Source organism: Colobus angolensis, unplaced genomic scaffold (genome assembly GCF_000951035.1).
Source record: "Colobus angolensis palliatus isolate OR3802 unplaced genomic scaffold, Cang.pa_1.0 Scaffold85, whole genome shotgun sequence".
Classification (NCBI taxonomy): Eukaryota; Metazoa; Chordata; class Mammalia; order Primates; family Cercopithecidae; genus Colobus; species Colobus angolensis.
This window is the reverse complement of record NW_012122376.1, coordinates 8,223,729-8,251,294: the sequence shown is the minus strand read 5'-3', so window position 1 is coordinate 8,251,294 and position 27,566 is coordinate 8,223,729. Positions and strand designations below refer to the sequence as shown.

The window sequence follows — 27,566 nt, the reverse complement described above, 5'->3', positions numbered from 1 at the left end:
GCAGGGACAGCTGCCGCAACCTCAGCACCTCCCATCTTGCCTTCTATTCTCTCCTCCGAGTCCCATCCTCACCATGGCCAGGGCTACCATTTTGAATTGGAATTCCCATTCCATGCTCCTTTACCAAACCTCTCCTTGGCTCAAAATCAAAGTCCTCTAGCCTGGCACTCAAACCCCCAAATGACCTGGCTTCTTTTGCCCTCTCCAACTGCATCTGAAGTGGTGCTGAACTTAGTTCCTCAGGTAAAGATTGGCTGGAGAGCTGGGAGATGGCCTGATGGCTGAGATCTGAAAAAGCAAACTCCTGCATTTCTGCCCCTTTTTTAGTTTTTCTCTTGGCGGTGACTGCTTTTCATTGCCCAACCAATGAAGACAGCACACGGGCAGCTGTGCCAGTTACTCCCTCCCTTATGTTTCACTTCAAGCCTATTTTATTTTCAAGAGACCATGCTAAGGCCAGACCATTCTGCCCTGGCCTTGCCCCATTCTGACTTCAGTTTCCAGTTTACTTTGGAACCCCAAGTCCTTAGAATCTTTGTACACACAAAGCTACTCCCTTATGCATGGAATTTGTCCTTGCTAGCAGGTGGTGATGGAAGAGTCTGTAAAGTCTCAGTGATTCTTTCAGTCCTTCCCAAGCCTTTGAACCAGTGAGAACTGACAGCAGGGCCTGTCTCTTTCCCCCTCTGCAGCAGTCTGGATTCTCCCCCCTGAGGGTGCATAGTGGGGGGCCTCCTTGGGAACTTCCCACAGCAACAGAACGCTTAACCTTTATGTACTTTTCTTTTTACGTTTCAGTTTTACAGAGTTTTTGGATCCGTTCCAGAGAGTCATCCAACCGGAAGAGATCTGGCTCTATAAAAATCCTTTGGTGCAATCAGATAACATACCTACCCGCCTCATGTTTGTAAGTACCATGATTTCATGCCTTATTTGACTGCTCTCTCAAAGATGAACCAAATGGGTTTTCATCTTTGTTTTTCTAACCCTGAAGACAGTGGGTGGCCTGATAGAAAGAGAAGGTGAGCAGCCCATCAAATTAAAATCCAGTTCCTTGTCATGATAGGAGCTGTCATGTGAGAAGGACACTGTTAGAAATGCTTGTTCCCTGGTGCCACAAAGAAATAGCACACGAACATAGATTTAATTCTCTCAGCAAGGCATTGTTTACTTTCTGCAGAAAGGGTGCTCATCACAGATAGAACAATGGTGAGAACATGCCTGAACAAAGGAGGGAGGCAATTTTTATCCCTTATGCAGCTTGTCCCTGCTACTGTGTCCTGTCTCCATTGGCTGGAGCCGGACCTCACAGTCAAAACTAATACCTGATTGGCTAACAGCTTAAAACTTTCTTAAATAGGTAAAGGCAAGTGAGAACAAAGGAAAAGAGAAAGTTGCTTATGAAGGATTTAAAGAAGCAATAACGTTTCCAAATAAGGAAGGGGCGTAAGCTATGAGCTAAGACTTGCCTCGGCCTGTCTAGACATGCCTGAATAAGCCAAAGCAACTAACTGGGCTAAAGTGTAAGAACTAACAGTTGATAGGAGGCTTTAGGGTAAGAAGCTATTATTCCTAGTGCCTATTTTATTTTAAAACTAAGACGAGCTTTGAAGAGGAATTTTTCTACTTTCTACAAGTCATTGCCCAATATTGTAGAATGAGAAAGGACTTGCTTGTCTGGGCTATGCTGAGTTACAGTAAAGGAAGACTAGAAGCCAGTGATGAGAATTTTCTGTCCACTCTCTTTTTAGGATAAGCTTTGATTCTGCCCAAATGAAGGTACCCAGATAGCTCTGTTAACCTCTTTTCTGGTTTTAGCTGGTCAGTTGTTGGCCACTAATAAGACCACCCTGTGCTTCAACCTCTTGAGAGTGTCTTGTGTCTCTCTCCTTCTAGAATAAATGGGCAAGCACCCATAGAGCTGGTGAATATATTGAGATAAATTTTACCCCCCACCCCCAATGCCACATGGCAATTGCCACAACCTTTTACATTTCACTGCCTATATGCCAGGCTTGTTGCTGACAGCTTAAGAAATGATGGTCTAATTTAATTCCACCCAGCATCCCAGTGAGGAAGATGTCATTGTTGTCCACATTTCACAGATGCAAAACTGCATTCCAAGAGAGATGAGGGAACTTGCCCAATGTCACATATCTAGTGAGCACAGCACCAGGTTCTAGCAGCCAGCTCTTGGAGCTCAGCTCTCAGCCAAGAGGCTGCCCTGAGGGTTGGGGGCAGAGTGTCTGGGACTCCTTGCTGATGCTAATGAAGCCCTGGAGAATTGGAGAATCACCATCCAGACTTTCTGGAGCAGAGGAAATATTTAAGCTCCTCTTTGTTGTGGAACGATAATGTCACTTTTGGATGGGCAGCCTCCCAGAAGTTTGAAGGTTGTTCCTGTTGACCTGCCATGGTGTCTCGTGCCTCTCTGGGAACTGCTCCAGAAACTTCATAGACACACAGGGAACATTTTTGTGTTTTGAAAGAAATCCCTCTGATTTTATGGAGGAAATTTTGTTAATTAGTGATGATTGGAAAGATCTGTGTTTTTGCAAACTCTTGAAAATGCCCATAATGCCAGCGAGCATTAAAGTATCATTTTAATTGCTTCTTAATAATTACTTTTCTACTGGAAAGTAAACTGGATTTTTATAAATCTTAGGGAAATTGACAAATTAGGGTTGTTGTGAGTAGGGAATTACTAACACATGACTATTAAAATCAGGCTTTTTTCATTTCTGCTGTAACTCAAATCTTCTATAAATCCTAGAAATAAAGGAAGCAGTGTATGTGTAATGAGTTTACTCAATGGCTTTAATAGGAAGGAACTTCTATTTATCAGTTACTCCTATTTTTCATAACATTTTACATTTCATGTGTTGTAAAAACACAATTTGGAGATGAATGTTCATATGGGATGTTGTGAGAAATCTGTGGCTGTGTCCTAGATTTATGAACAATGGATTGTTTTGAAGTCTAGATACAAATGCCACAAATATTCTGGCTACAGACACAGATAGGATGGAGCAATTTGCATGCTGGCGGTGGTAGAAATTAGTCAGTAGAGGGCTTATTCAGCACTGGGGTTCTCAGAGAACAGAAGGATATTCAGCCACACATACTGATTCATACCCTCTATTCTCCTAATGAAATAAGTTCAACCTTTTATTTCATTAATAGCAGTTGATGAATTTCATTCATTTGGTTGCACAATTTAGTACAATTCCATAATAACACAAGGAAAGCAGTAGATACATTTATAATACCTATAACACAAAGATGAAAAATATTTTGTCACCCCATAAAAAAGATTTGTTCTCCTGGGTTTTAAGAATTTAATATAAAGCATTATATTATTTTGGTCCTTTAAAACCTTCAGACGTTAGTAGAATAATTGGTAATAGATCATCCATTTTCACTGATGTATAAAATGGCTTGATTTTCTTTGAAAGCTCAAATTTTTTTATTTACTGCATAGAAAAGTCCTGGGATCTCCTTTAATTTTGGTTGGAATGTTTTAATCAAAAGGTGAACTTTCTAACTTTCTTACCAAGGTGTTTTTTAAAGGCAGCTGGTATTGACTTGAATTTCTTTTATTGGATAATTAATGCTTCTAGAGTCATGTGTGTGTAAGTTAGACGAGCCAATTGGGCAAATGTAACAAGAAAATTAACAGAATAATGGCTAGGGGATTAAGTGCAGAGTAAATGGTAATAATGTTACTGGAAGCCTCCTAACGTGCACTTTCGCTGTCTGTGGCACCATTAGCTCAGGTGATGTCTGTCACCCTGAAAGTTGGGTGTAGTTAGAACTGTTTGAATCCAAGAGCTTGTTTCCCTTGACAACCCAGTGTTCCTGTTGACCAGAGAGACTGGCTGAGAATTCTTTTCAGATGCACTGAGAAGTCTTCCTTAGCATTTCAGGGATATGCCCAAGGCCTTTATGGAAGGCTGCTTCCTTATTCAAAAGAGGTACTGGTTGCTTGCTGAGTGTGAGGGGTTTATCAGAACATTTTTAAAAACCTACTTTTTGTGTAGGACAACTTCATTGGTATTAGTTGTTGCTTTTTGGTACACGTTTTGTTATCTGTAGTAGTTGTTTCTTTGTACATTCAGGGGACATTTTCAGGGAGCCTGCTATGGGTAAAGAAAACCATAGGGGCTATAGTGGATAAGAAGTCCAGTGAGACTTGGGGTGTACCCTCAGGGACCCCCCAGGATCGCTGGTACATTAGGATGGTACTCTAATACAAAATGGAATCTGTAAAGGGCCAGAGGAGAGGCCCAGGTAAACTTCTAGGGAACTACTTCTTCTTCTTCTTCTTCTCCTCCTCCTCCTCCTCCTCCTCTTCCTCCTCCTTCCTCCTTCTTCTTCTCCTTTCTTCTTTCTTCTTCTTTCTTCTTCATCACCTACAACAGTAAACATTTCTTGAATTCAGGGGCTGTGCTTATAACTTTATAAAGAACATCTCAGTTAATCTTCAGAATCCTTTGAGGTCAGCACTTTTGTTAATCTCGTAATGTCAGTGGAGAAAACAAAACTAGGGAAATTATACAACTTGTCCAAGATTATACAACAGTCAGTGGCTGGACCAGGATCTGAGCACCGACTGTGAGTGCAAACTCTCACTTGGAGGCACTCTGCTGTGATACTTCTTTGGTGATTGGTTAGGTGGAGAGGCGTGTAAAGGCAGAGAAATGGAGAGTGAGCCCATGAGGGTCCTGTCAATAGAGTTTTTTTGGAGTATATATGCGTAAGGGCTAAGAAGGGGGCAGGGATAGAACTAGACTGAGGATAGCTTTGGATTGGTTAATTACAACCTAATTCAGTGGATGGTTATGAAACACTTACCATGAGGAAAGATGAATAAGATATGGTTTCTAGTCTAGGGAGGGGCACATATATGAACACAAGGTGGACAGTGCTCCACTAAAAAGCCTTGAGGAATAGGTAAGACTCAGTAAGGAGTTTAAGGAATGAGAGGTTTTGCAAACTTTTTTCCTTGGCTTCCAAAAGAAATCCACCCAAGCCCTATTCTTTGCCCTCTTCTCTTTTTGCTTCGACCGTGATAGGTCCAGATTTATTCTCATAGACTGTTACTGATAGATACTGTGTTGATTTGATACCAGGGTTTTCTATTCTGGGATAGGATGCTTCTAAGGAAGGCAGAAGTAAAGTCATTTTGGGGAGGAAGAAGGAAGAAAAAGAGACAAGGCTGGATCATGATAGACAGTTTAATTTTTAGGCTCTTTTTAAGAGTCTTAGACAGCTCTTTTATCTGTGACGGGATGTAATTGTTTACCCACAGCAGGGCCTTTTCCAAGTGTCTGAGTGTCTTAAAGTTGTCTTTATAATCACTTTGCAACACACCTTTCTGTCAAAAGCCAGAAATGAAGGCACTTTGGGCCCACCGTTTTGTTTTGTCTGACGTGAATGAACCCTAGTGACAAGCTCCTCTCTGGCTAACACCCTCACATCAGGGCTGCTCTGGCTTTGATCTCTTCTGGTTGTTAGAAGTCCTTGGTATCCTCATGCCATCCCCTCTCAAACACACTGCTCCACATTTTGTGGTTTCCCGGAAGCGCCCAGGCATCATGGTGCACGGTACCTTGCATCAGCACATGAAGATGACTCACTTTCTGGGTGCAGAACTGGCCAGGGATTGGCGCCCCTTCCTGTGTTGATTCATGGGTGGATGCTCCATACCCTAGTTGGTCATTTAGGGTATGGTCAGGGTGCCTGGGAGAATTAGGCTCCCTTTTCTCTCCCCAGCTTCCTTCCTTTACTCAAAGGTGCACACTACTCAGATCTCAGGGTGCAGGTGGGCTTGAACTGAAAATCCTTCAATCCTATATGTCTGGTGATAAGATCCTGATACCTTTTTAACAGTCTTTTCCAGAAAATAATGAAATACTAGTCAACAACGAGCATTTGCTGGATGGTAGCTCTCTGTTGGACCCTGTTGGTGGGCAGTTGGTATGGGCTCCATAGTGGCCTACTAGGGGTCAACTCCCAGCTTTGCCACTCACTAGCTATGCAAATGTGGAAGATCACCTCCCCTCCTAGCACTTTACTTTCTTCATCTGTGAAAGGTGTCTTAAAGAACATGTCTCATCAAGCTGTAGAGAACATCAAATGGGGGTGACAGACCTATGGCACTTTACATAGTGCATGGTACCCAATCAGCGCCCCATAATTATTAGTGAATTGAAATCCTGGGAATAATATCTGTCATAGATATTATTATCATCATACCCATTTTATAGATAAGGAAGCTGAGAATTAATGAGGTTGAGTGACTTGCTCAAGGACAAAGAACGGATAAGTGTCAGAGCTGGGGCTTGAACCCACCTCTCCTTAATCTGAGACCATTCCACACACATTTTTTTTTTTCTTTGTACAGAGCTCTGGCTTCCCAGCCTGTGGAACAAGCTACGTACAAAACTAGCCACATCCCACATCCTGCTTAATGATGCATATGCTATCTCTTTGTGTGGGCACTGTGCAGTACAATTAGTAACTTTAAAGGCGGTGTTCAATATATAATCTCTGTCAGCCTCATTTTCCCCATCTGTAAAATAAAGCTTTTGGGCTAAGGGAATCACCGAGATTCAGGACTCCAACCCAGGAGCATGGCAACCCAGTCTGGGAGTCTTGTTCCCACTAGCTATGTGCATTTGTGTGTTTACTGATCTCTATGATTTTTAGTTTGGTTATTTGTACAATGGGAATAATGTTTTCCACAACAGAGTAGTTAGAAGATTGGAAAGTGTGAGGAAAGTCCTTAACACATAGTAGGTGCTTAAGCTGTGACAGCTGTCACTGAAATTTCTGTGACTTATCTATGACCTGGAAACAAGCCTCCTTACCTTTCTTTTTTAACTTGGAAAAAAGCGTGCACTATGTTTTATTTAATGTTTACTTTCTAGGGTAGGAACTGCTGTAACATTGTGGTTAAAAGTGTAGAACTTAATTTAGGTGGCCTGGGTGCAAATCCTCATTTTACCACTTGATCAGTTGTGTGACTTCCAGCAGGTTACTGAACCTCTCTGTGCTTTAGTTTCCTATGCGTCAAGTAAGGAGCATTTTCCACCTAGGATTGCTTGAGAATTGAATGAGTTAATTTGCATGGGGTGTCTAGAATAGACCATAGTCCTTAGTAAGTTCTCAGTACACGTTAGCCTTTGTTATTCTAACCTAGGTATGTACATTCAGCAGCCCCATACTCATAACAAGTGAGCAGAACTCAAGTCCAAGAAGGGTTCGATATGTTCTCTGAATTCTGCAGCAGTGTTTGTCTGGAATGCTTTGTTTTCTCTCAGGTGTCATTTATTAAGCACTGACCACTCCCCATCTTCCTACCCTGGGCTCATCCTAGGGTTTCCTTGGATTTGATTCTTTTAAAATTAGACACGGAAACATTAACAGAAGAGAAAACAATACCAAGGGAGATTTTGCTTGCTCATGTTTTCTCCCCGTCTCTGCCCATGTGTGGAGGTACAAGGGAACATCCCCACCTTACGTCCCTCTGTCCATCGTCATCTGCTTCCCTGGCTCGGGCAGCAGAACCGCAGCTACCAATGGCCTTTGTCTGAAGAGTGGAATGCGTATGCACTGGCTTCAATTCAATCTGCTTTGCTGAGTGAAAGTGAGGTGGTGGGTGCTTACTCTCTTCATTCCTCCTTTACTCAGTTCACAGGTGTTTTGCCCCAGGAGGAAGTTGTTTTCCCAATGTGTTGGCTTCTGAAGGTCACCTCTTAATTCCAACTTTCAGTTAAAAAATGTTTGTATACAAGGGGGTGAATGATACATGTAACTATGTCTCTATCCATCCTGATTCATGGACCATGCTACCCAAGGATATGGCTGATACATTTCCAGAAGAAGAAATGAGACACCAGGGCCCATTGCTGTTAGGATGAGAGGAAGAAACAAGCCACATCTTGCAATCACACAGACACCTCTGCTGAAGCCATTCTGGCTGCAGCCACACGGTATTTTGAAGGCTGCATTTCCTCGCCTGGGAAGCCCTTGCGGTGGGGAACCTTGGGCCCTCCTGGGTGCTTAGCCTTGGCTCAAGAGCAGTTGATAGTGGTCCTAGACACCAAAATACATCTACCTAGGGAAGTTGTAGCATAAGTTAAATTAAGTCCAGCCTTGTTGGGGAAGTAGAGGTGAGGGTCCAATTAGGAAGAGGCAAGTTGAGGCAGGCAACAGTTCTAAAGGAGACCGCTGGACCATCAGGCCACTAGCTTGGAGTCATTGAGCAGCTCTAATGAATTCTTCAGCCTGCACACTTGACCTTGATCCTGAACGCCTCCCACCTGGCGCCCACATCTCCTGTGTGGGCAGTGACTTTCTGCTCTGGAAATTCCTTTGGAAGCCTCATTGGGAAAGTCATCCCCACTCAAATTTTTTTCTGGGGTTTCATTATTGCCTAGCCTTAGATTATACCAGCTGGGATTGTCTGGAAATATTTCCTTCAGAACCATGTTGTTCTCCTATATAAACGCTGAATTGGTGGTCATTACTGGGCCATCCACTATTTGGTGAGTTGCTTTCTCCTATTTGGGAGCACTTTGCCTGGTCTGTATGCAGTGCTTGAAGGGACTGGAAACAGAAAGGTAAGCTGGTGGGCTTCATGTTTGGATTTGGAGAAACAAGGACTTCTTTGGCCTTGACCATAACATTGGACTTTAGTAAGTGGTGCTTCAGTTCTTGTTCTTTAAGCACTAAATGCTTGAGTCAAAAGTCTGAGGCATAATCCTCAATCATCAGCATCAGTAACGTTTGAAATACTGTTAAAAATATACATTTCTAGACCTGCTATAAAAGCATGTTTGAGGAAATCAGTACTTTAACAAGCCATGTAGTTATTTAGGTGTGAGAGCTGCCCAATAACTTATGGCAACTTTCACAGACTTACTGGACCTCTTAACTCATGAGTGTTGCCCTTTTGAATAGCCCCCGGGGAATCCTCTGCTTTCTCTGTAGCGGTTCTGAATCTCCTCTCATGCATCTGCCTTTTAGCACCTGAATACTCTCCATGGTGGCAAGACTTGCTTATTTGACTTTCAAGCAGTCTAAATCATTCAGGGACACAGCTGAATTGTCAAACTGGTTACTACCACTTCTGGTCAGAAATAAATGGTGGCAGGTAAGGAGAGGGCTTTCTTCATGTCTCATACAAATGGCGTCTGAAGACAGTTCCCAAAGGGGAGTCCCCAAGATGATTTTAGCTCTAGCTGTCTGATTGTAGTAAGGGTGTGGAGCATCTCAAATAATTTTAAAAGCCTGCATTCATTTGGGTGAATTCTGTTTTTATAAAAGAAGAGCTCCTGGCCAACATAGTGAAATCCCATCTCTGCTAAAAATACAAAAATTAGCTGGGCATGGTGGTGCACACCTGTAGTCCTAGCTACTCAGGAGGCTGAGGCAGGAGAATTGCTTGAACCTGGGAGGTGGAGGTTGCAGTGAGCGGAGATCACGCCATTGCACTCCAGCCTGGTGACAGAGTGAGACTCCATCTCAACAAATAAAAAATAAATTTAAAAAAGAAGAGCATCTTCCAACCATGCCTTAGTCCCATCAGGAAGCCCCTCTCCAAAAAGTGACAGCTTGCTAGAGTGGAGAGGGAGATTTCCAGAATTATGAACACTATTGGTCAACAGTTACATCCCAGCCCTCCCATAACTGACTGGTAGGCCAATTCTGGATTTGTAAGAGGTTCAGTCTCTTCTGATGTTGTTATCCTGAGATGTTATAGTCATAAGGAAGTAACATAAATACCTTTTATATGGTTGGTAGAATGTTGAAAAACAATTTACTAATTATGGAAAGCTGGAATAAAGACTCAATATGGGAAGGGAAACCTTGTCCCCAAATCCTGGCCTCGCCACTCTCCAGTTGTGTGTTCCCAGGCACATCACCTAGTCCTCAAGCCTGGAGGAGGCAGTCACAGAGCTATCATGAGGATGTAAGAGTCTTCTGGACTTGATGGTAACTAGCATGGTTTCCACTTCACAGTAGGTTTTGTAATGAGTGTTAGTTGCATCTGAATCCCACCAGTTTAACTCATTAAGTCTGAGTTGAGCATCTATGTGGAGGAAAGGGGATAGAGGAAGGGAAGAGGGGTCTTTATGGAAACAGACTAAACTCTGCTTTGCAGAAGAGATAAATATTCAACAAAAGAACACCAAAAAGGAATGAATTGATTGACTCTAAGTGAGTCCCAAATGCACTCATGTTTCCAGAGAGACGGGAGTGGGAGGCCAAGGGTTCTTCACCCTTCCACAGAGGAGAGCATGAGGGGAATTACTGGCAAATATAGACTATTTTTTTTCCATTTAAAAAGTCACTGCTTTAAACATGGCTCTCAGCAATTACAAATCAATTATAACCTACAATCAGATCTTCCATTTTTAAAGTCTGTGTAGTCTCTAAGCACAGACATACATCATCCTTTTTTTTGTTTGAGGTCAGGAGTTCAGTAAGATTATTCAACCAGGGAGTCTAAATGAAGCTAACGGGAACTAATTATCAATCAGCCCTTCTGATAGCAAACTGATGTCCTCATAAGGGATTGTTTGTTATTTCTTCCAGGCAATTTCTTTCCTCACACCCCTGGCTGTTATTTGTGTGGTGAAAATTATCCGGCGAACAGACAAGACTGAAATTAAGGAAGCCTTCTTAGGTAGAGTATTCACAGTTCCTGCTTTAGGGAATGGGGCTGGCCTTAATTAGATGATCGCATTTAAGAAATCTCAGTTGCATCCAACTGATTTTTTCTTTTGGTCAAATTAAGCTGGGGAGGAACAACATAAAATAAAGATAAACTTTAAGCCCAAATAAGAGCCAGTGTGCAGTCCTAAATGGAGGATGGTCAGAGGCCGCCCGCTGTCGCTGTCCATTGTGCTGAATGCTCATAACACCCCGTACACACCAGAGAGCTGTGCTGCTCAGGCGCACACTCTGGGCAGCTCTTGGCAGTAGGCAAAGTAAATCTAAAACTTTGCTACCTCCGACTGTCCAGTCTCACATTTTTGGCGAATAGACCCACATTATGGGCAATTCAGTAATCAACAACAGACTCCTCGACCAAACACTGTTGCATAGAGGCAATAATGGACAAGTGTGGGTATAAAATAAAATAGATATTACAAACAAGCTCTATAACTCATCTTAAGTTTGAAGACATTTTGGTAGTTAAGTGTTCACTATTATGTGAAGAGTGTTATGATCTTTGTCATTGATTATAACATCTTTGTTATAAATTCTTCCCAAGCCAAGCCATGTCTGCAGGGGACAAGAGTTTGACATTTCAGGATTAAATGTGTTTTTCTGGTCTTCATGTTAATCAACTCCTGAGTAAATGATGGCACCAAGAGATAGCCAAAACTACTTGGCTTGTTTAGCAAACAAAATAAACTAACCTGTAGCCAGATTTTCAGCTTTTTGACCATGAGAAAAACCAAATCAGGGTGGTTTTTTCTTTTTTTGACACGTCACCTAAAAGTTACCCAAATCCTCAGCCCAAATTTTGTTTTTGGTGTGTTATATGGACTTACCATTCAATGGCATAGTAAGTCTGGAAAATGAGGGCCTTCACTTAAGGGTATGTTTGTTAATTATTGGGCTTTGAGGAAATGAAAATGTAGCAAAATATGGTCCTCCCTTTTTCATGGTAAGGGAGTAAGTGTGAGAGCTGCATCTAGGGAGTGTGGGACAACAAGCAGCTCCTGCCCTAAAGCAGCACACAGAATGCTTCCTATATAACCAGGCTTCGGTTAGGCCCTATCTAGATGAAAGGAACAGAATCCCTCTCAAATTAGCTCAAATAAATTAGGGGTTTAATTACAGGGCTCTGATAAGCAATCTCACAGACATCCAAGAAAAAGGGGGAAAAGTTCAGAGGCACCTCCCAGGGACTGGAATGGGGAACTGGGCCATCAGGAGGGGAGACCTCCCTCTTGGCTCATGACCACTGCAGTATGCCTTCCCTCTTCTCCTGACACTCCCAGTCTGATTCCCCTGCCTCAACTTTGTTTCTGCTGCCCCGTGTATCTAGTTTATGTGAGGCTTGGGCTTGCAGTGGTGGTGGCTTCTGCCCCCAATCTGTCTGCCTGTTCAACTTCGATGCCCACCCACCAAGCTTCACTGTGTTTCTTGGTCCAGACTTCCTAGACAGAGTCTCTGTACTTCCTAGACAGAGTCAGCTCATTTCTCCAGCCTGGCCACAAAAGTCGTGAGTCCCTGACCAGGTTGTCGATGCCCTCCCTCAGGTCAGGTGTGTACTGCAGGCTGCCCTTGTATGGCTTGGACTTTTGGTCACAGGTTTCAGTCTCCTCAGCTGAGGTGGGAAAAGGTCACATTCTCCAAGGATGCAGGTAGGTGTCCCTTCACACATGGCTTGAGTGGCCAGGCAGTGTTTGGATGGATATCACCATAGTCTCCAAAAAGTGCTGTTGGGAGCCCTCTCAGTTCACTTGGAAATCCCTTTAGTTCATGCTTTATTCTAGTGGCTCCTCTGGCATGGAGTCGCAAGATAAGTGACTGTGGGTAAGAACTGTCTTTCGTGGTTGTGGCTCTCACTGACGGCTGGCTTTTGGAGTGGGGCTGCTGTCACAGCAGTGAGTAGCTCACAGTTGCCCTCTCCAGACTTTTCGTTCTGAGCTAAATCTCCCTTAGGGTGACATTTCAAAATTGAACATCATACTCTGTCTGCTATATGTTAACAGAGAAGGTGGAATTATTGGATGTTCTGTTTGCCTAAATAAATGACAGCCTGCCCTATAAAAATGATGAACAGCCTCCCATTGTGTGTAAAGGTTTTTTTTTTTTTTTTAATTGCTACTTTTAGGAAACCTTGGAAGTAGGGGGTGGAGGCGGGTGATCTTTAAAAGCCAAGGACAGAAAAGTGGGTGTACATTTTCCAGTGTTGTCTGGAATTCAGGACTCTATCAACCAGGAGGTTTAGTTCTCAGTGCTCTTGTTTACTCAGATGTCTTCGGCAGACTTTAACCCAGGCTTCCAAACCTGGATCCCAAGTGCTGCCCTCATCTCCAGGTAAACAGTGGCCATGTTTGTGCATCTGGCGTTGGTTGAGAGGAGTGAGGTTTGCCCCATGCAGCATTGGGCTTTTAAGAATTCAGGCTACAAAACAGTCAGGTCTGTATAATATAGGAACCCTGTTATAAAAGCACAATAGTACTGATTTCCTACAACAATGAAAGTAACAACAAAAGCCCTCTAATCCCCTGGAATGCTTATAACCAGTAGTGTCCTGAGTACAGGCTTCTTACAAGCCAACTCATGGGACATGTTGTTTTCAAACTTTTTTATCAGACACAGTATGGTTTGTCTTTTTGACTCTTCTCTCAAACCCACAGTGCTGTGGGATGCTGTAAAAACAGAACAGCGTTTATGAACGAGACCCACTGGGTTATTGTTAATGAATAAGCATTCCTGATGGGGGCCATTTATTTTCCTTTTTGTCCAGCCTTTCATGGGTCTGATCCCAGCACAGCTTTCTCTTTGGTATCAGTGAGGGGCTCCTGCATTGATCCCCAGAGGGTTGTGCTATTCCGATAAAAATATTAAACAGTTTAGGTTCCTGCTATAATGCTGAAATGACCGTGTTAAATATCATCACCAGCTTCCTACCTTTCTGTTTCCTTCAGGTGTTTGGATCAGACAGGAAAGTTGCCAATTGGTGGTGGTTATAACACATCCATACATTTTCCAGCTTAGCTACTTCAGACTTTTTAAAGAACGGCTCTGTGCTATGATAAGCCCACCAGGCTCAGAGGCTGGGGAAATGATCCATGTGGCTGTGTATGAAGTTCACCAAGATTTACATGGGGCGATAGGGAATTGGCCAGGGATGCTTGTTTCCAGGGAGGCCATGCTAGGACCAGGATGAGAATGAGTCCAGCCCCACTGGGAAAACACAGCAGTGAGCCTGGCAGGCCAACCCTAACAGAGAAAAGACCACAGTAATTTCCCGGCAATCTCACAACCTGTTAATTATCAGGGTTTGTGGAGAGAATATGGCAAAGATATTCTAGGGAATTTTTTCTCCCCTCTTGGAGAGAGGCCTCTCCACAGTGCTCTGAGCTTGCCAGAGAGAAGGGGAGCTGGCATTTGAGGAAGGAAGGGTCTATGTGTTCAGAATGCAGTCAGTGGATCTTTCCAAGTTCCCTCATATTCAGTTCCAATTTCTGCACCCCCATTTCATGCTCCGTGTTTTAATGGCAGTGCTGTGCTACTGACTCACGCTCTGCCCTCCAAGTCTGTGGCCTGTCCCTCCTTTCTGCCACACTCGGATATGGCCAGTTGCCCCCATCTCACATGTAGGTGATTTGTTTCCCTTTGACAAAGATGTTCATTTGAATGCGTCCCTCCCATTCTCTACTTCAGATGACTTGTTAAAAACAGGTGGGTTGTGTTCCCATCTCTGTGGCTCGTGCTCTTAGTGGTATTGGCCATTCCACAGTACTTTCTGCTCATAGAACAACATATTTGTCTCTCTCGATGGGCCATGAATTGCCCTAGGCAGCTCCTTCCCGAAAATGCCCCCATTCACTGCTAAATTCTTATATAAATCTCAGCTAGTATTGAACAGTTAATATTTGCCGAAGGGAAATGGTAGCTCACATGCTTTATTATTCAACAAAGCAGTGGAATGGGGCATCAATAGGTTTTTATTGCTTCTGTGAGGCATTTGACCTTCTATCACATTGATGGTGATGACTCTGCCTTTTATGCATTCTCAATAAACCACAGGAGAGAGGTGCAAGATCTTTGCAGTGAAAGCTCTGTGACTCATGTTACCTGCCGCCTTCGGGACATCTGTGCTGCATCTGGCAAAGTCTTCCCAAACTGTTTGGAGAAAGTCCCTGTGCTCTGTATGGTCAAATAATGTATCCCAGAAGTTCTTGCTGTTTTAGATGGCAAAAAGCACTGCCTGGGCAGACCTTCTCCAAACCCAGTGAGGCTTTTGGACTCTGCACCTTCGCAGAAACAGTGATTTGTTTAATAACAAATGGACAGCTGTCGGCCAGTGATGGGTCAATAATGAGATAATTGCCGAGTGGGAATGTCCTTTTCTGCAGTAGGATTCCAGCAGCTGCTCTGATTAGAATTATGTCTGAGAAGGTTGCCAGGAGGAAATAAAAAAAGTTATGTTTCTTGCTACCAGTAAAAGAAATTCTACATGCTGTGGTATTAAATCTGTTCATATCAGGCCAGAAAATGATGGATGAGCTCCTCTGTGATTGTGAAAATTTCAGTCAAGGAGGAGAGATAAATTTCATGACACAGGGGCCTAGAATTTTATGAGTCATTCTCCAAAGTCCTGGCGTAATTATATTTTGCTCTAGCAACCCAAACGTATCTCTGTTTTCAAAGTATTCATGCCTATTTCTATGGTCATTAAATAGTATTATAATGTAACAGTGATGATGATGATAATGATGATGATGATTTTGACTTGAGAGCCAGCTTGCTATTTTTCTGTCTGTTGGTTTTGTTTTGTAGCGGTGTCCTTGGCTCTTGCTTTGAATGGAGTCTGCACAAACACTATTAAATTAATAGTGGGAAGGTAAGTTCCAAGAAGAATGAAATGGTGACTTAGACTATGAAGGTCATCTGTATAGGAAGCTGGGCCAGCAGACACTGGATGGGATGGATTTGAGCTCATCTAGCTCTCCCTTAAATCGTCCTTCTGAGCTTTCCATCCTTAGCACAGATCTTTCCTTTGAATTACGAACTCACTGTTTCAGAAAGCAGGAGATCACTGGCAAGGAAATGCCCACTGACCATACTTTCTTGTAGGACAAAGCTCACTGCTGGCGTTTCCAGTTCCTTCCACTGCCAGCCCAAGGCCTCCCCTGACACCCTCTCACTTGTCAGTTTTGGTCTCTAATAAATAAGTAGGATTTCTTACCTATCATTCTCTTCAGGATGAGACATATGGATTGGCATCTGAGCCTGGGCTTATGGCACATTTCTCTTACTGCCCTTGATAAATGATTTCTGTTTTCCATTTATCTTTCCTTCTCTTCTCACTGCTCTGGTGAAGAGCTGGTCTCTGCAGACATGAGCGGTCAAAACATCTGAATACAAGACCTAACTAACTCTAGCTGGCTGTTGGCCTGGGACATACTAGATCCCCTCTCAGAACGTTAGTATTTATTTTATCTACTGGATGCAGGCCAGGAACTGAGGGGGCAGGAGATAGATAAAAATCAGGCAGTACATGGCCTGTTGCTGCTGTGTTCCCTTAACTTTGTGTGCTTAGAGCTACCACAGTGCCCTGACCAGTGCTCACTCTCAGGCCTCGGCCCTCTGAGGTTCTGGTGCATTAGGTGGACGTCCATACTTGGAGAAATGCTGGCTGAGTACTGGAGAGACAGAACCCCAGCTGTTCTGGTAGACTGCTTAGGCCCTACCTGAGTTGCAGAACTGAAGGACCAGTGATCAGGACTGTGACTTGGAGTGCTCAGAAAGCAAGCGCTGTGTTTCTAACATTAGCTGAGCTTCACCCATGGTAGGTGCTCAGCGAATATTAGTTGAGTATGAATGTGAGGTGATAGACTATCACCTACCTATGTAAGGACCCTCATTTGAGTGAGGCAGTAAAGCATGCGGTGAAGTATGTTGGCACAAAGATCCAGGCACTGGTGTTCAGAGCTCGTCTTTGCCACTTACTGGATGTGTGTGACCTTGAACAATGAAGAGCCTTCATTTTTGCACCTGTGAAATACAGACAGCCCCAGGCTCTGCCTCAGGGTTCTCCTAAGGATTATATGGCACAATGGGAGTGTGGACCTTAGCACTGTGTCTGAAGCCCAGTAAGCACTCAGGACTTCCTTCAGCTGTGATTGCTGCAGGAGGCTCGACTTCAGGCCCAGGGCCACCCCTGTGTCTTCTGCATCATGGAGCTGAATGTTTAAGGTCTCTCAGTAAGGCCAGGTGAGGCCTGCCATTTCAGGAAGGGCAAGTGGCCACCCAAATTCAGGATATATGGACACGAGGCACCTGGAGTCTTGGATCCCAGAGGCAGCCTCTGAAATAGATCAAGCAGTAGAGCGGTAGATAAATAGGATTACTTATTTATCATTCTCTTCAGGATGAGACCTGTGGATTGGCATTTGAGCAATCCATGCTAATATCCAACAATAGAGCGGTAGATCAAGACAGGAGGTAACTTTTAGTCTACGGGTGGCATGAAGCCTTCCTTTTCACACCTGTCAAACAAGGAGGTTGGGCCAGAGGGCACTGCTTAGGTGCCTCCTGTAAGTCATGTCACTTTATCCTCAGGACCTCAGCTTTGGGTCAGTATTGATTTCCCCCTTCTACAGACGTGGAAACTGAAGCTGGGGGAGACCAAGTGACCTTCCCAAGGTCATAAAGCGAGTAAGTGGTACGTGGGAGCGCCAACTCAGATTTTTCTGACACCAAAGCCTGAGCTTTTCCTCAAATGGCTGTGTCTAGAATATTCTGTGGGGAGCTCCAGTGTTGACGGCCAAGGGGGCTGAGGAAGGAGCTAGGGGCAGTGGGGAGCTGGGGGGTTCAGCTTGGGGTCATTTGTGATGGCAACATTTTATATTGAAAATGTCCATGGTGTCTTTTGTAGACCTCGCCCCGATTTCTTTTACCGCTGCTTTCCAGATGGAGTGATGAACTCGGAAATGCACTGCACAGGTGACCCCGATCTGGTGTCCGAGGGCCGCAAAAGCTTCCCCAGCATCCATTCCTCCTGTAAGTTCATGACTGGAATGCTCTTAATGCCCCCAGTCATGTTTCCTGCTCACTGTCTTTGGGAATTTAGGTGCAGAGCAAAGCACTGGTATGTGAATGTCAAGCGCAGTTCATTTTTCTTCACTGTACGGCGTTTGGCTTAGAAACAAGATTATTCAACAGGGAGTAATGAGCCTGGGATGAGGCTCTGGAGCTTATAAGACATTGTATGTGTTGCTTTCATGAGCTTGGCAGAGCGTAACATGTGATGCTTTATCCCTGCACAGTACGATTCACAAGGGAATTCTCCATGCTCCCTGGGACCCTCCATTGTTTAGGTCATTCTTCCCTCTAGTTTATTTCTTCAATTGAGGTGTTGCGCATGTGTGTACACAAACATATAGCACATATGTATACATATATACATATGTACATGCATATACATATACATCTCCCCCTACCTCCAGTTTATAGTCTGACTATAGATGTGTGGACGCTTTAAAATGAAGACTTAATACTGTCAATCAGAAGCAGTGCAATGTAGCTGAAAAGGACACAGGTCTTTGAAGTCTAACAAACCCTGGCTCTGCCAGGTATTAGCTGGGGGACTTCACCTCCCTGTGCCTCAGTTCGTGCTGTAACGTGGGAATAAGAATGCCTCCTTTATGGGTTGGAATGAGGATTAAAATAAGTGGTGATGATCCCTCCCATTTCTGGAGCAGCAGCTCTGCCAAAATGGTAACATAAATGATCTTATTTAATCCATGCAGTATATGTAAAGCACTTAGTATTGTGACTTTCAATGAACAGTAGTCATCTACATGATTATTGATTATCAGAGCTGAAGTTTCCTGAGCGTAATGCCTCATGTCATCATCCATCCCTCAGTTCATATTGCATGACTCAGGTGCCAGGCACTGTGCCAGGCATGGGGGATGCAAGGATAAATAAGATGCAGCTCGTGTCCTGGGGAGTGCCCAGGTAGTGAGAGATGGTGTATTTAAGTTGATGATTCCTGGGATAATTGGAGAACTATGGTCACAAGTGACCATCTTGAATATGACAGGCTCTTCTCATGATGCCAAGTCCTTAATTCTCCCACAAGTCTGATTATTATTTGCCTTTAGCAAGCCTGCTATTTTAGCCTCTTTTTTTCCCCAAATACCCGAGACACATCCTGCTAATGGCTGAATCAAGAAACAACTGAACGCTGTTTCCTGAGGAGTGGCTGTTGGACATGTTGCTCGAAGCCGTTGAAGACTAGGGCCTGTCAGCCACACATTAGCTGGGGGCAGACACTCTGAATGAATCACTGTCAACCTGCACAACCACCTGCCAGGTGGGGGATTGTCTCAGTTTCACACATAAGGGCACTGAGGATCAAGCAGGCTTGGTAACTTGTCTAAGGACACCAGCTCTGACAGGAATATCTGTAGGTACCAGCCGGAGGAATTCCTGCTGTCTTGGGACTTTCAATGATCAAATACAACAAAGCATTTACAGTCCATGTTTAAGTAAATAACTAATTTTCTTCTCTAGTTTGTTGGAAACTGTGGTGAGTTGAGTAGTTGCCTCCAAAAAGATACGTTTAAGTCCCAGCCCCTGGAACATGTGAGTGTAACCTAATTTGAAAAAAGGGTCTTGTTTGATAATAATACGACCCTGTAGACTGGAAATTTGCTAAGAGAGTAGATTTCAGGTGCTGTCATCACAAAAAAATAAACCATGTGATGAGATGGATATGGTAACTTGTTTGACTGTCGTAATCCTTTCGCTATGTATATTTTTATTTGAAAGAATGAACACTGATTTACATGCCAAAAAAGAAAAAGGAAAAGGAAAAGGATCTTGGCACATACAATTAAGTTCAGATCTCGAGATGAGATCATTCTGGATTTAGGGTGAGCCCTAAGCCCAGTGGCAGGTGTCCTTATAAAAGAAAGGCTTAGCCAGGTGCAGTGGCTCATGCCTGTAATCCCAGCACTTTGGGAAGCCAAGGCAGGCAGATCACGAGGTCAGGAAATCAAGACCACCCTGGCCAACATGGTGAAACCCATCTCTACTAAAAACACACACACACAAATTAGCTGGGCTTGGTGCGCATGCCTGTAATCCCAGCTACTCAGGAGGCTGAGGCAGGAGAACAGCTTGACCCAGGGGGTCAGAGGTTGACCCAAGATCGTGCCAGTGCACTCCAGCCTGGCAACAGAGTGAGACTCCGTCTAAAAAAAAAAAAAAAAAAAAAAAAAGGGCTCAGGGTTCTTATAGGTTCCAGCCATTCCTGTGACTTAAGGCAGAACACCCATTTGGAGTTGCTTCCTCCCTAAATATGTTTTTTTCTCTATGAAGTCCCATTTTAAGTGATCACCTGTTTTGGAGGACTTGTAGTTACCAGCTGGAGGAATTCCTGCTGTATTGAGTTACTGTCTCCTTGTTTCCAGGGAGTCCCATGCTGGCATTGTTTAGTGGTACCTGGAATAGTATTCACCTGGGATCAGCTCCCATCTGCTCTCCATCTGTCTCCTGGTAGAGTCACTGAAGTTCTCTTAGCTTTTTTCTTCCTTTGTTCTCTTCTCCTTTCCTTCTCTTCCTTTTTTCATTCCTCCCTTCTCCCTCCTGTCACTTTCTGTCCTCCTAAAGACTTGGTGCTGAATCTTAAGGGGCTTCAGAAAGTAAAAGCACCCAAGAAGTGAAACTCTAAGAAAAACCTTAATATTGGCTTTTAGAATGGTTGGTGGGGGACTGTAGCACAATTTACTGTCTACTGTTGCATTTGAACTTGGGAACAAAATAGCCCTCATGTGAATCTCTCAAGCTGTCGCCTACTGGACCTCGGAGATTAGAAGCTGGGCACCACAAAAATGTTGATTTTAGACGCACATCCTCCCTTCCAACCACCAGGAAGCATTTTCTGACATGGCTGGCTTTCGGCTGCCTTGTCAAATGCGTGGCTGACATCTGATCAGTGCTAGACCAGCTTTTTGGCAGAGGCAATTAGATCCTTTGCTTATGATGCTACTTAAAATGTTACACATTTTTACTCCTTGGCAGACATGGAATTCTACCCAGCCTCTAGGCTTTGATGGTGGTATTTTCATTTATTTTCTCACTTTTTTTTAAATGACAGGTTAGTGTTTGGCTTGGAGGGAGTGCCATATCCACTTAAAAAATCCACCAGTGCTGTTTTCTGGATTTCTTAGTAGCTAATAGGAAGCCTAGTAGTTGATGTGACTGCATCTCAGAGGGGGTGACCAAGTGGACTCCCATTTTGATATAAATACTCTTTTTTTTCCTTAAGAAATCAATTTCGTAGGCTGGACTTGAGTGACTGGGCAGGGGAGTTCTGGACTGAGGGATCTCCTAAGACTAATTCTCCATGCTAGGTAGACGTGGGTTTTGCTTCTGCTGTGTTTGCAGATAATTGGCGGCTGGAATGGAGTCCGTGTCCTCATGTCGTCCTTAGAACAGTTGGTTTTCTTTGAACTTAAGAACAAACATTGATTTTTTTTGGAAACAAAGGATCTTGTTCTTAATCTACCATAAGCAGCCAAACAACGCTTGTCTGAAGGGCTTATGTGTCAAACTCTCAGCAAACAGCAGTTCCCCATGGCAGCGTTCTTATGGGGCTTGCTCTGTCAGGCAGCCTAAGCCACCCTTGATTGGAAAAGCAGAGACCACAATTTCAAAGACCACGTGATTTTCATCCAACCTAAAAGAAGCTTAGGCTTTAAAGTGGAGAAAGGCAGTGTACCTTCCCATAGTTCTTAAAGCAGGGATATTCTGAAAAGAGAATTTGTCTCTCAGAGCATAATCTCGATTTTTGATTGAGTATTGATTCAACGTCCAGAGAGAGGATAGATTTAAGAGAGAAAAATAGAAGCAACAAATTATTAATGCTATGTCAAGGTATTAAGAACCTTCTTTCCTGTGAAGATGGTGGGAATAAATAAAGCATTACTCTCGTCCAGGTGTCAGTGAATGATGGCATGTGGACTGAGTCCAGTGGCTGCTGGCTTTCCTAGGTAGTTTTACGGGAACGCAGAGATGCCTGTTCATTTCCATGTTGTCTGTGGCCTCTTTCACTTTACAATGGCCATGCTGAGGAGTCGCAGAAGAGAAACATGGCCCACAAAACTGAACATTTGTATTCTCTGGCCCTTTACAGAGAAAATTTACTAACCTTGCAGTCACCCGTGCTCCGAACAGATAGTATTAAAAAGCTTTACTAAAGCAAGACCAGTGCACTCAAATTGTGCACATGTTTCCATTTTAAACATGTTAAATTCTATTACAGTATAAAAAGGGGCAGTTGTTGCTTGTGGAATACGTTTATTAAATGACAGAGAAAGTCTAAAAGGTATTCCTGGCTGATGAAGATTCAACAGGTGCTTCTTGAGTTCTTTCCATTAGGTATGTACCAGGCTGAGCCCTTAGGGAGAGTACAAGGGTGATCAGACATGGCCCATGTTTTCCTCCAGGATGAAGTCAAACATTAAGTTGTTGAACACCACACTCTGGGACTGGGGAGCTGAGGATTCCAATCAGGGGACACGAAAAGCTTCCAGGGAGGAAAAGCCCTTTATCTTATAGTTTCCCATAAATGAGTACATACAAGTTACATGTTTTGAGATGTTTAGTTATGAAATGTCTTAATTCTATTCTTTAGCTGCGTGTATAATTCTAGGAGGAAAATCATTTCCATGCAGGATTCCAGTTCACACTGTGCTTGAGAAGTCTGACTGCGTTCCTTGTCTTTGCTTTGTTTTTCTTTCTCTGGAAACTTTTACAGTTCTTTCTCTGTGTCTTACTATCTGAAGTCCACAATGATGTACCTTACCGGGATTTGTTTTTTGTATTTATCGTTCTGCTCACTCTGTAGGTCTTTTTAATCTGGAACTGCATGTACCTCACCTTTGTATTCCCTGTTTCTTCTCCCTGGAATTGTATTAGGCAGATGTTGAGTCTCCTGGACTGATCTTTTTATTATCTCTTCTTTCCTACTGTCTCTTTGTCTTTTTTATTCATCCGTCAGGGAGACTTTAAAATTTTCATCTACTAAAGCTTCTACAGAATTTTTATGATGATTTTTATGTTTTTAATTTCCAAGAGCTCTTTCTTGAACTCTGATTAGAAAAATCGTTAACATCCTGTTTTTGTCTTTTCATGGGCACGTCATCTCTTACCCAGCTTTGTTTGCAGGTTTCACCTGTGCCCTGCCTTCCCTTTATTTGTGTGTTTTTGTATCTAGCTTTCCTTAAATATCTGGTACCTTTGCTGTATGTTGTTATTTAAGGTTAAATCATAAAGCTAATTGGGCAGGGCTTGTTAACTGGGCTTCACTGAGGGTGAGTGGAGTGAGCTGGGTTTTCATTGGTTGACCTCCAGTGTTAGCATCTGGCCTTTACTTTGAGGCTTTTTGATTCCCTAGAGGAGGCTTTTCATACTCCTGCCTCTTGTATGTGAACCTGGCATTCTGGAAGCTGTGCAGAAGGGTGTAGGCACTCACAGGTCAGTTCTTACTCTTTCACATCATATCCCTATTTTCCATCTGTTTGTTCAACCATGCCCTCTACTCATCTTTGTTTCCAAAACCAGAGCCTCAGATAGTTAAAACTTCTGTCTTCCTCAAGAGTTGGAAAAGGGATGGTTTCCTGGCTTTGAAGGAGGGGTGGAAACCTGGAGCGTTGAACTTCTCTTTATTGGCACTTTCTACCTATTTGCCTGTTTCTAGCCCCATAGTTCACCCCCTGCCTTCTGCAGTACCTGGTGCCTCTAGTTTCAAAGGCACCAGGGCCTTTGCAGGGCCCTGCCTGGTGAATGGGCTGCCTCTCATCAGCACCACCCTCTGCAGGTGTGTAGATTGAGCTGCCTTCAGCTCTGCAAGTCAGTATCTACTTTGCCACCTGCTTCCCATCTTCATAGAGTGGTGTAGTGTTCAGGTGCTCCTAGATGGAATGTGTGTTCCTGTTTGTATTAGTGAGAGCTCTCTGGAGAAACAGAACTGGTAGGATGTCTGTCTATCTGTCTACCTATCTGTAATACCTATCAATCAATCATCAGTCATCTCTCTATCTTAGCAATCTATCAATCGATTGATTTATTTTAGGGAATCGGTTCATGAAATTGTGGTGGCTGGCACAATCTATATGGCAGGGTGGCAGACTGGAAATTCAGGTAAGAATTGATGTTACATTGTTTACCCCCCAAATATGCAGACCAGCAGGCTGGAACTCAGGTAGGATTTCTACACTGCAGTCTTGAGGTAGAATTCCTTCTTATCTGGGAAACCTCAATCTTTACTCTTAAGGCCTTCAACTGATTGGATAAGGTCCCTCACATTATAAAGGGTAATAAATCATACCCTCCATAATTGCTTACTTAAAGTCAATTGACTGCAAACATTCTTCACTGCTAAAAATACCTTCACAGCAACATCTAGGCTGGTGTTTGTTTGACTAAACAACTGGCCACCATATTCTAGCCAAGTTGACACATGAGGTTACCTATCACACTGTTCTTCCTTTCTTTACCCATCATTTTAAAGTCACAAATACCATGATGATGCTCTAATGCATTCATTGTAGAGGAATCATTTTTAAGAGAGTTCTTGCTTTGCCTCAGTGTTACTACTATTGATAGCAGAGTCCTTAAGGGTGGAGCATACAGACTATATGGTCTTTTACCGGCTGCGTGTCTGGGAGTTTGCTTTTGCTGAAAGAGTCTAAGTAAGTTTTAACTATGAATTGAGAAATTATCACATGATAGCATCTATGCCAGTTTTAATGCCATCGAGCATGAATATTCAATATAAACCAGCTGTTTCTTAGAGTGGTTAGGCAGGCCTTTGTGTGAAGAAAGAGGAAACAGGAGAGTAGGGGAAATTGCAAGATTTGTTTGTTTTGCATCATTTAATGGAATGAAATTGCTGTCAAGGGGTTTTGCTGGTAGATGGGAAATTTGAAAAATGCCACTCTCTTTTCTTTTAAGAATTGTATAAAATGGCATGGACTGCTTAGGTCATTTGCTCCAACAGGACACATTGGTGGCCGTGTGTCTGGGGTCACCTCAACTTGTGTGGTTTCTCTTTTTACTTAAAAATGAAAGTTCCAGGTTCACTAATATGTCAAGGTATGTCAGCGAACTTGGTAAGATCCCCTCATGGTTTTCTCCCTGAATTTTTATAACCCTACACCTCAAGTTTCCAAGACAATTGCAGGGGTTCTGGGAAGCAACCACAGTTGTTTTGCCAAATAAAGGAAGACTCCTCCTAGATCCTGGGAGGCTTGCTTTGGGCATGCCAAACCCCTGGAGGGAATGGCTGTTTAAAACAAAAACAGGCAGGCCTCTTTGGAGGGCAATGTTTCTCAACTTGGTTTTTTTGTTTTGTTTTGTTTATCACTCCCTCCTCCCCATGGAGGCTTTTTAGATTTTTTTTTAATAATTCCCACCATAAAATGTTAATGCCACAGATATATACCTGTTTTATGTCTTAAAAATACAAGCTTTTAGGTTCACAGTCATGTTAAGGGACATCAGCGTACTAGGCAACAGCCCCTCATTTTTAAAAATTTCCTGATGATCTTTTTCCCTAAATAATTGTAATATCTAAGATTTTAAGATCTCCCCAGGAACCAATTTTCATCTCCTCAGGGGACATACGAAAACGCATGTTCTAGGGCAGTGGTTCTCCACAGGGCAGTTTTGCATCCCCAGGGGACATTTAGCAACGTCCGGAGACATTTTTGATTGTCACAAGTGTGCGTGTGCGTGTGTGTGTGCATGTGTAATGGGGGGTGCTATTGGCATCTTGAGCACAGAGGTCAAGGATGCTGCTGAATATCCTGCAGGGCACAGGACAGCCCCTGTGGCAAAGAATTATCTGGCCTCAAATGTGAATAGTGTCCAGGCTGAGGAAGCCTGTTCTAGGGTAATTAGGCAAATATACGAAAGAAATTGATCACTGTGTTAAATTCATCCACTCTCCAAATTCCTGGTTTGAATAAGTAGAATATTTTTAGCAATGGATACTGTGTAATTAATTCAAAATACTCTTTCTCAAAGAAATAGCTCACTATTTGATTTCTAGGAAAAAAAGATCAGAGTCAGATTAAAGGTTATAATTAAAACCCAATGCAAAGCCAGAAATCATGGCTCATGTCTGTAATCTCATTGCTTTGGGAGGCTGAGGCAGGAGGACCACTTTAGACCAGGAGTTCAAGACCAGCCTTGGCAATATAGTGAGACCAGGTCTCTAGAAAATATTTTTTTGTATGCAGCAGAGTAGCTTCTTTGCTGAGATCTGTTGAAAGTCAGCCCTTAACACAAGGGTTTGTAAAAAAGATAAAACAAAAAGTAATAAAAGAAACAAAAAAATGTTTTAAAAAGCAGCCAGGGATTGTGGCACACACCTGTAATCCTAGCTATTCGGAGGTGGGAAGATCGCATGAACCTGTAAGTTTGAGACTGAAGTGAGCTATGATTGCACCTCTGCATTCCAGCCTGGGCAACAGAGCAAGACCTGTCTCAAACAAACAAAAACCCAATGCCTCTTTCTTTCAGCTTTTTATTGTACAACATTTCAGACTATAAAAGACAGCAATGTCTAGTGAATCCTCATCTCCCCTACGTACAGCATTCTGCCCTTCTTGTATCCTGTCCTTCTCTACCCGTTTCTCACCACCATTCAATGATGATGATTCTTAAAGTTATTTTAGCATTTTAAGGTAAAATTAACATCAAAATGCATAAATCATAACCATTCAGTTTTTACAGATGGACACACTGTGTAACCTATATTCCTATCACAATGCAGAATATTTCCATAACACTGAAATCTCTCTTTTGTCCATTTCTAGTCGATCTTCATGCCCATGAGGCAGCCACTGTTCAGGGTTTTTTTTTTTTTTTGCCTTTTTAAAACTTTAGATTAGTTTTGCCTATTGTAGAACTTCATAGAAATGGAATCATATAGTATGTGCTCTTTTGTGTCTTGACAGCTTTGGCTCAGTATGTCTTGAAATCCATCCATGTTAAGTATCAATAATGTATTCTTTTTTATTGTTGAAATGTATTTCACTATAATGAGTATCACACACGTTCTTTATCCATCTTATCTTTGCTAAACATTTGGGTTGTTCTAGTTTGTTCAGTTGTGAATAAAGCTGCTCTGAACATTTGTGCACAATTATTTTAGTGGACGTATGTTGTCACTTATCTCGGCTAAGTATGAATGGCGTTGCTTGGTTAAAAGTGAGGTCTGTGTTTAACGTTGGAAGAAACCATCCAGCCTTTTTACTAAATGCTTGTGTCTGTTGGCATTCCCATGGGCCATCTGTGAAAATTCTAGTTCTCCATATCTTGACCGACATTTGGTGTCATCACTCTTTTCAATTTTAGTCATTTTGGTGGGTGTATAGTGGTATCTCTGTAGTTGTAATTTGCATTTCCCTGATGACTAATGATGCTGTGCACCTTGTCATTTGTATACAGGCTGTTCACTTATCTTACTATATTAATTGGCGGAGTTTCTCCATATTCTGTTTGCAAGCCTTCTGTCAGATAATTGTTCATGCCTATTTTCTTCTATCGATAGCATGCCTGTCATTTTCTTTTCTTTCTTTTTTCTTTTTTTTTTGAGATGGAATCTCGCTCTGTTGCCAGACTGGAGTGCAGTGGCACGATCTCAGCTCACTGCAGCCTCTGGCTCACTGCAGCCTCCACCTTCCAGGTTCAAGCTATTCTCCTGCCTCAGCCTCCCAAGTAGCTGGGACTACAGGCACGTGCCACCACACCCAGCTAATTTTTGTATTTTTAGTAGATAT

At 43.0% G+C, this 27,566-nt stretch overlaps 1 protein-coding gene across 1 annotated transcript in view; it reads left to right on the top strand.

Annotated features, from left to right (window-relative positions):
- The first annotated feature begins 788 nt into the window (after positions 1-788).
- Positions 789-27,566, top strand: part of PPAPDC1A (phosphatidic acid phosphatase type 2 domain containing 1A) — an 83,311-nt gene continuing 56,533 nt past the window's right edge. Inside the window, exons 1-4 of the mRNA XM_011930255.1 lie at positions 789-907; positions 10,606-10,696; positions 15,541-15,604; positions 17,642-17,766. Coding sequence (XP_011785645.1) covers positions 902-907; positions 10,606-10,696; positions 15,541-15,604; positions 17,642-17,766 — 286 coding nt within the window. The 5' untranslated portion in view covers positions 789-901. The remainder of the gene's footprint in view (positions 908-10,605; positions 10,697-15,540; positions 15,605-17,641; positions 17,767-27,566) is intronic.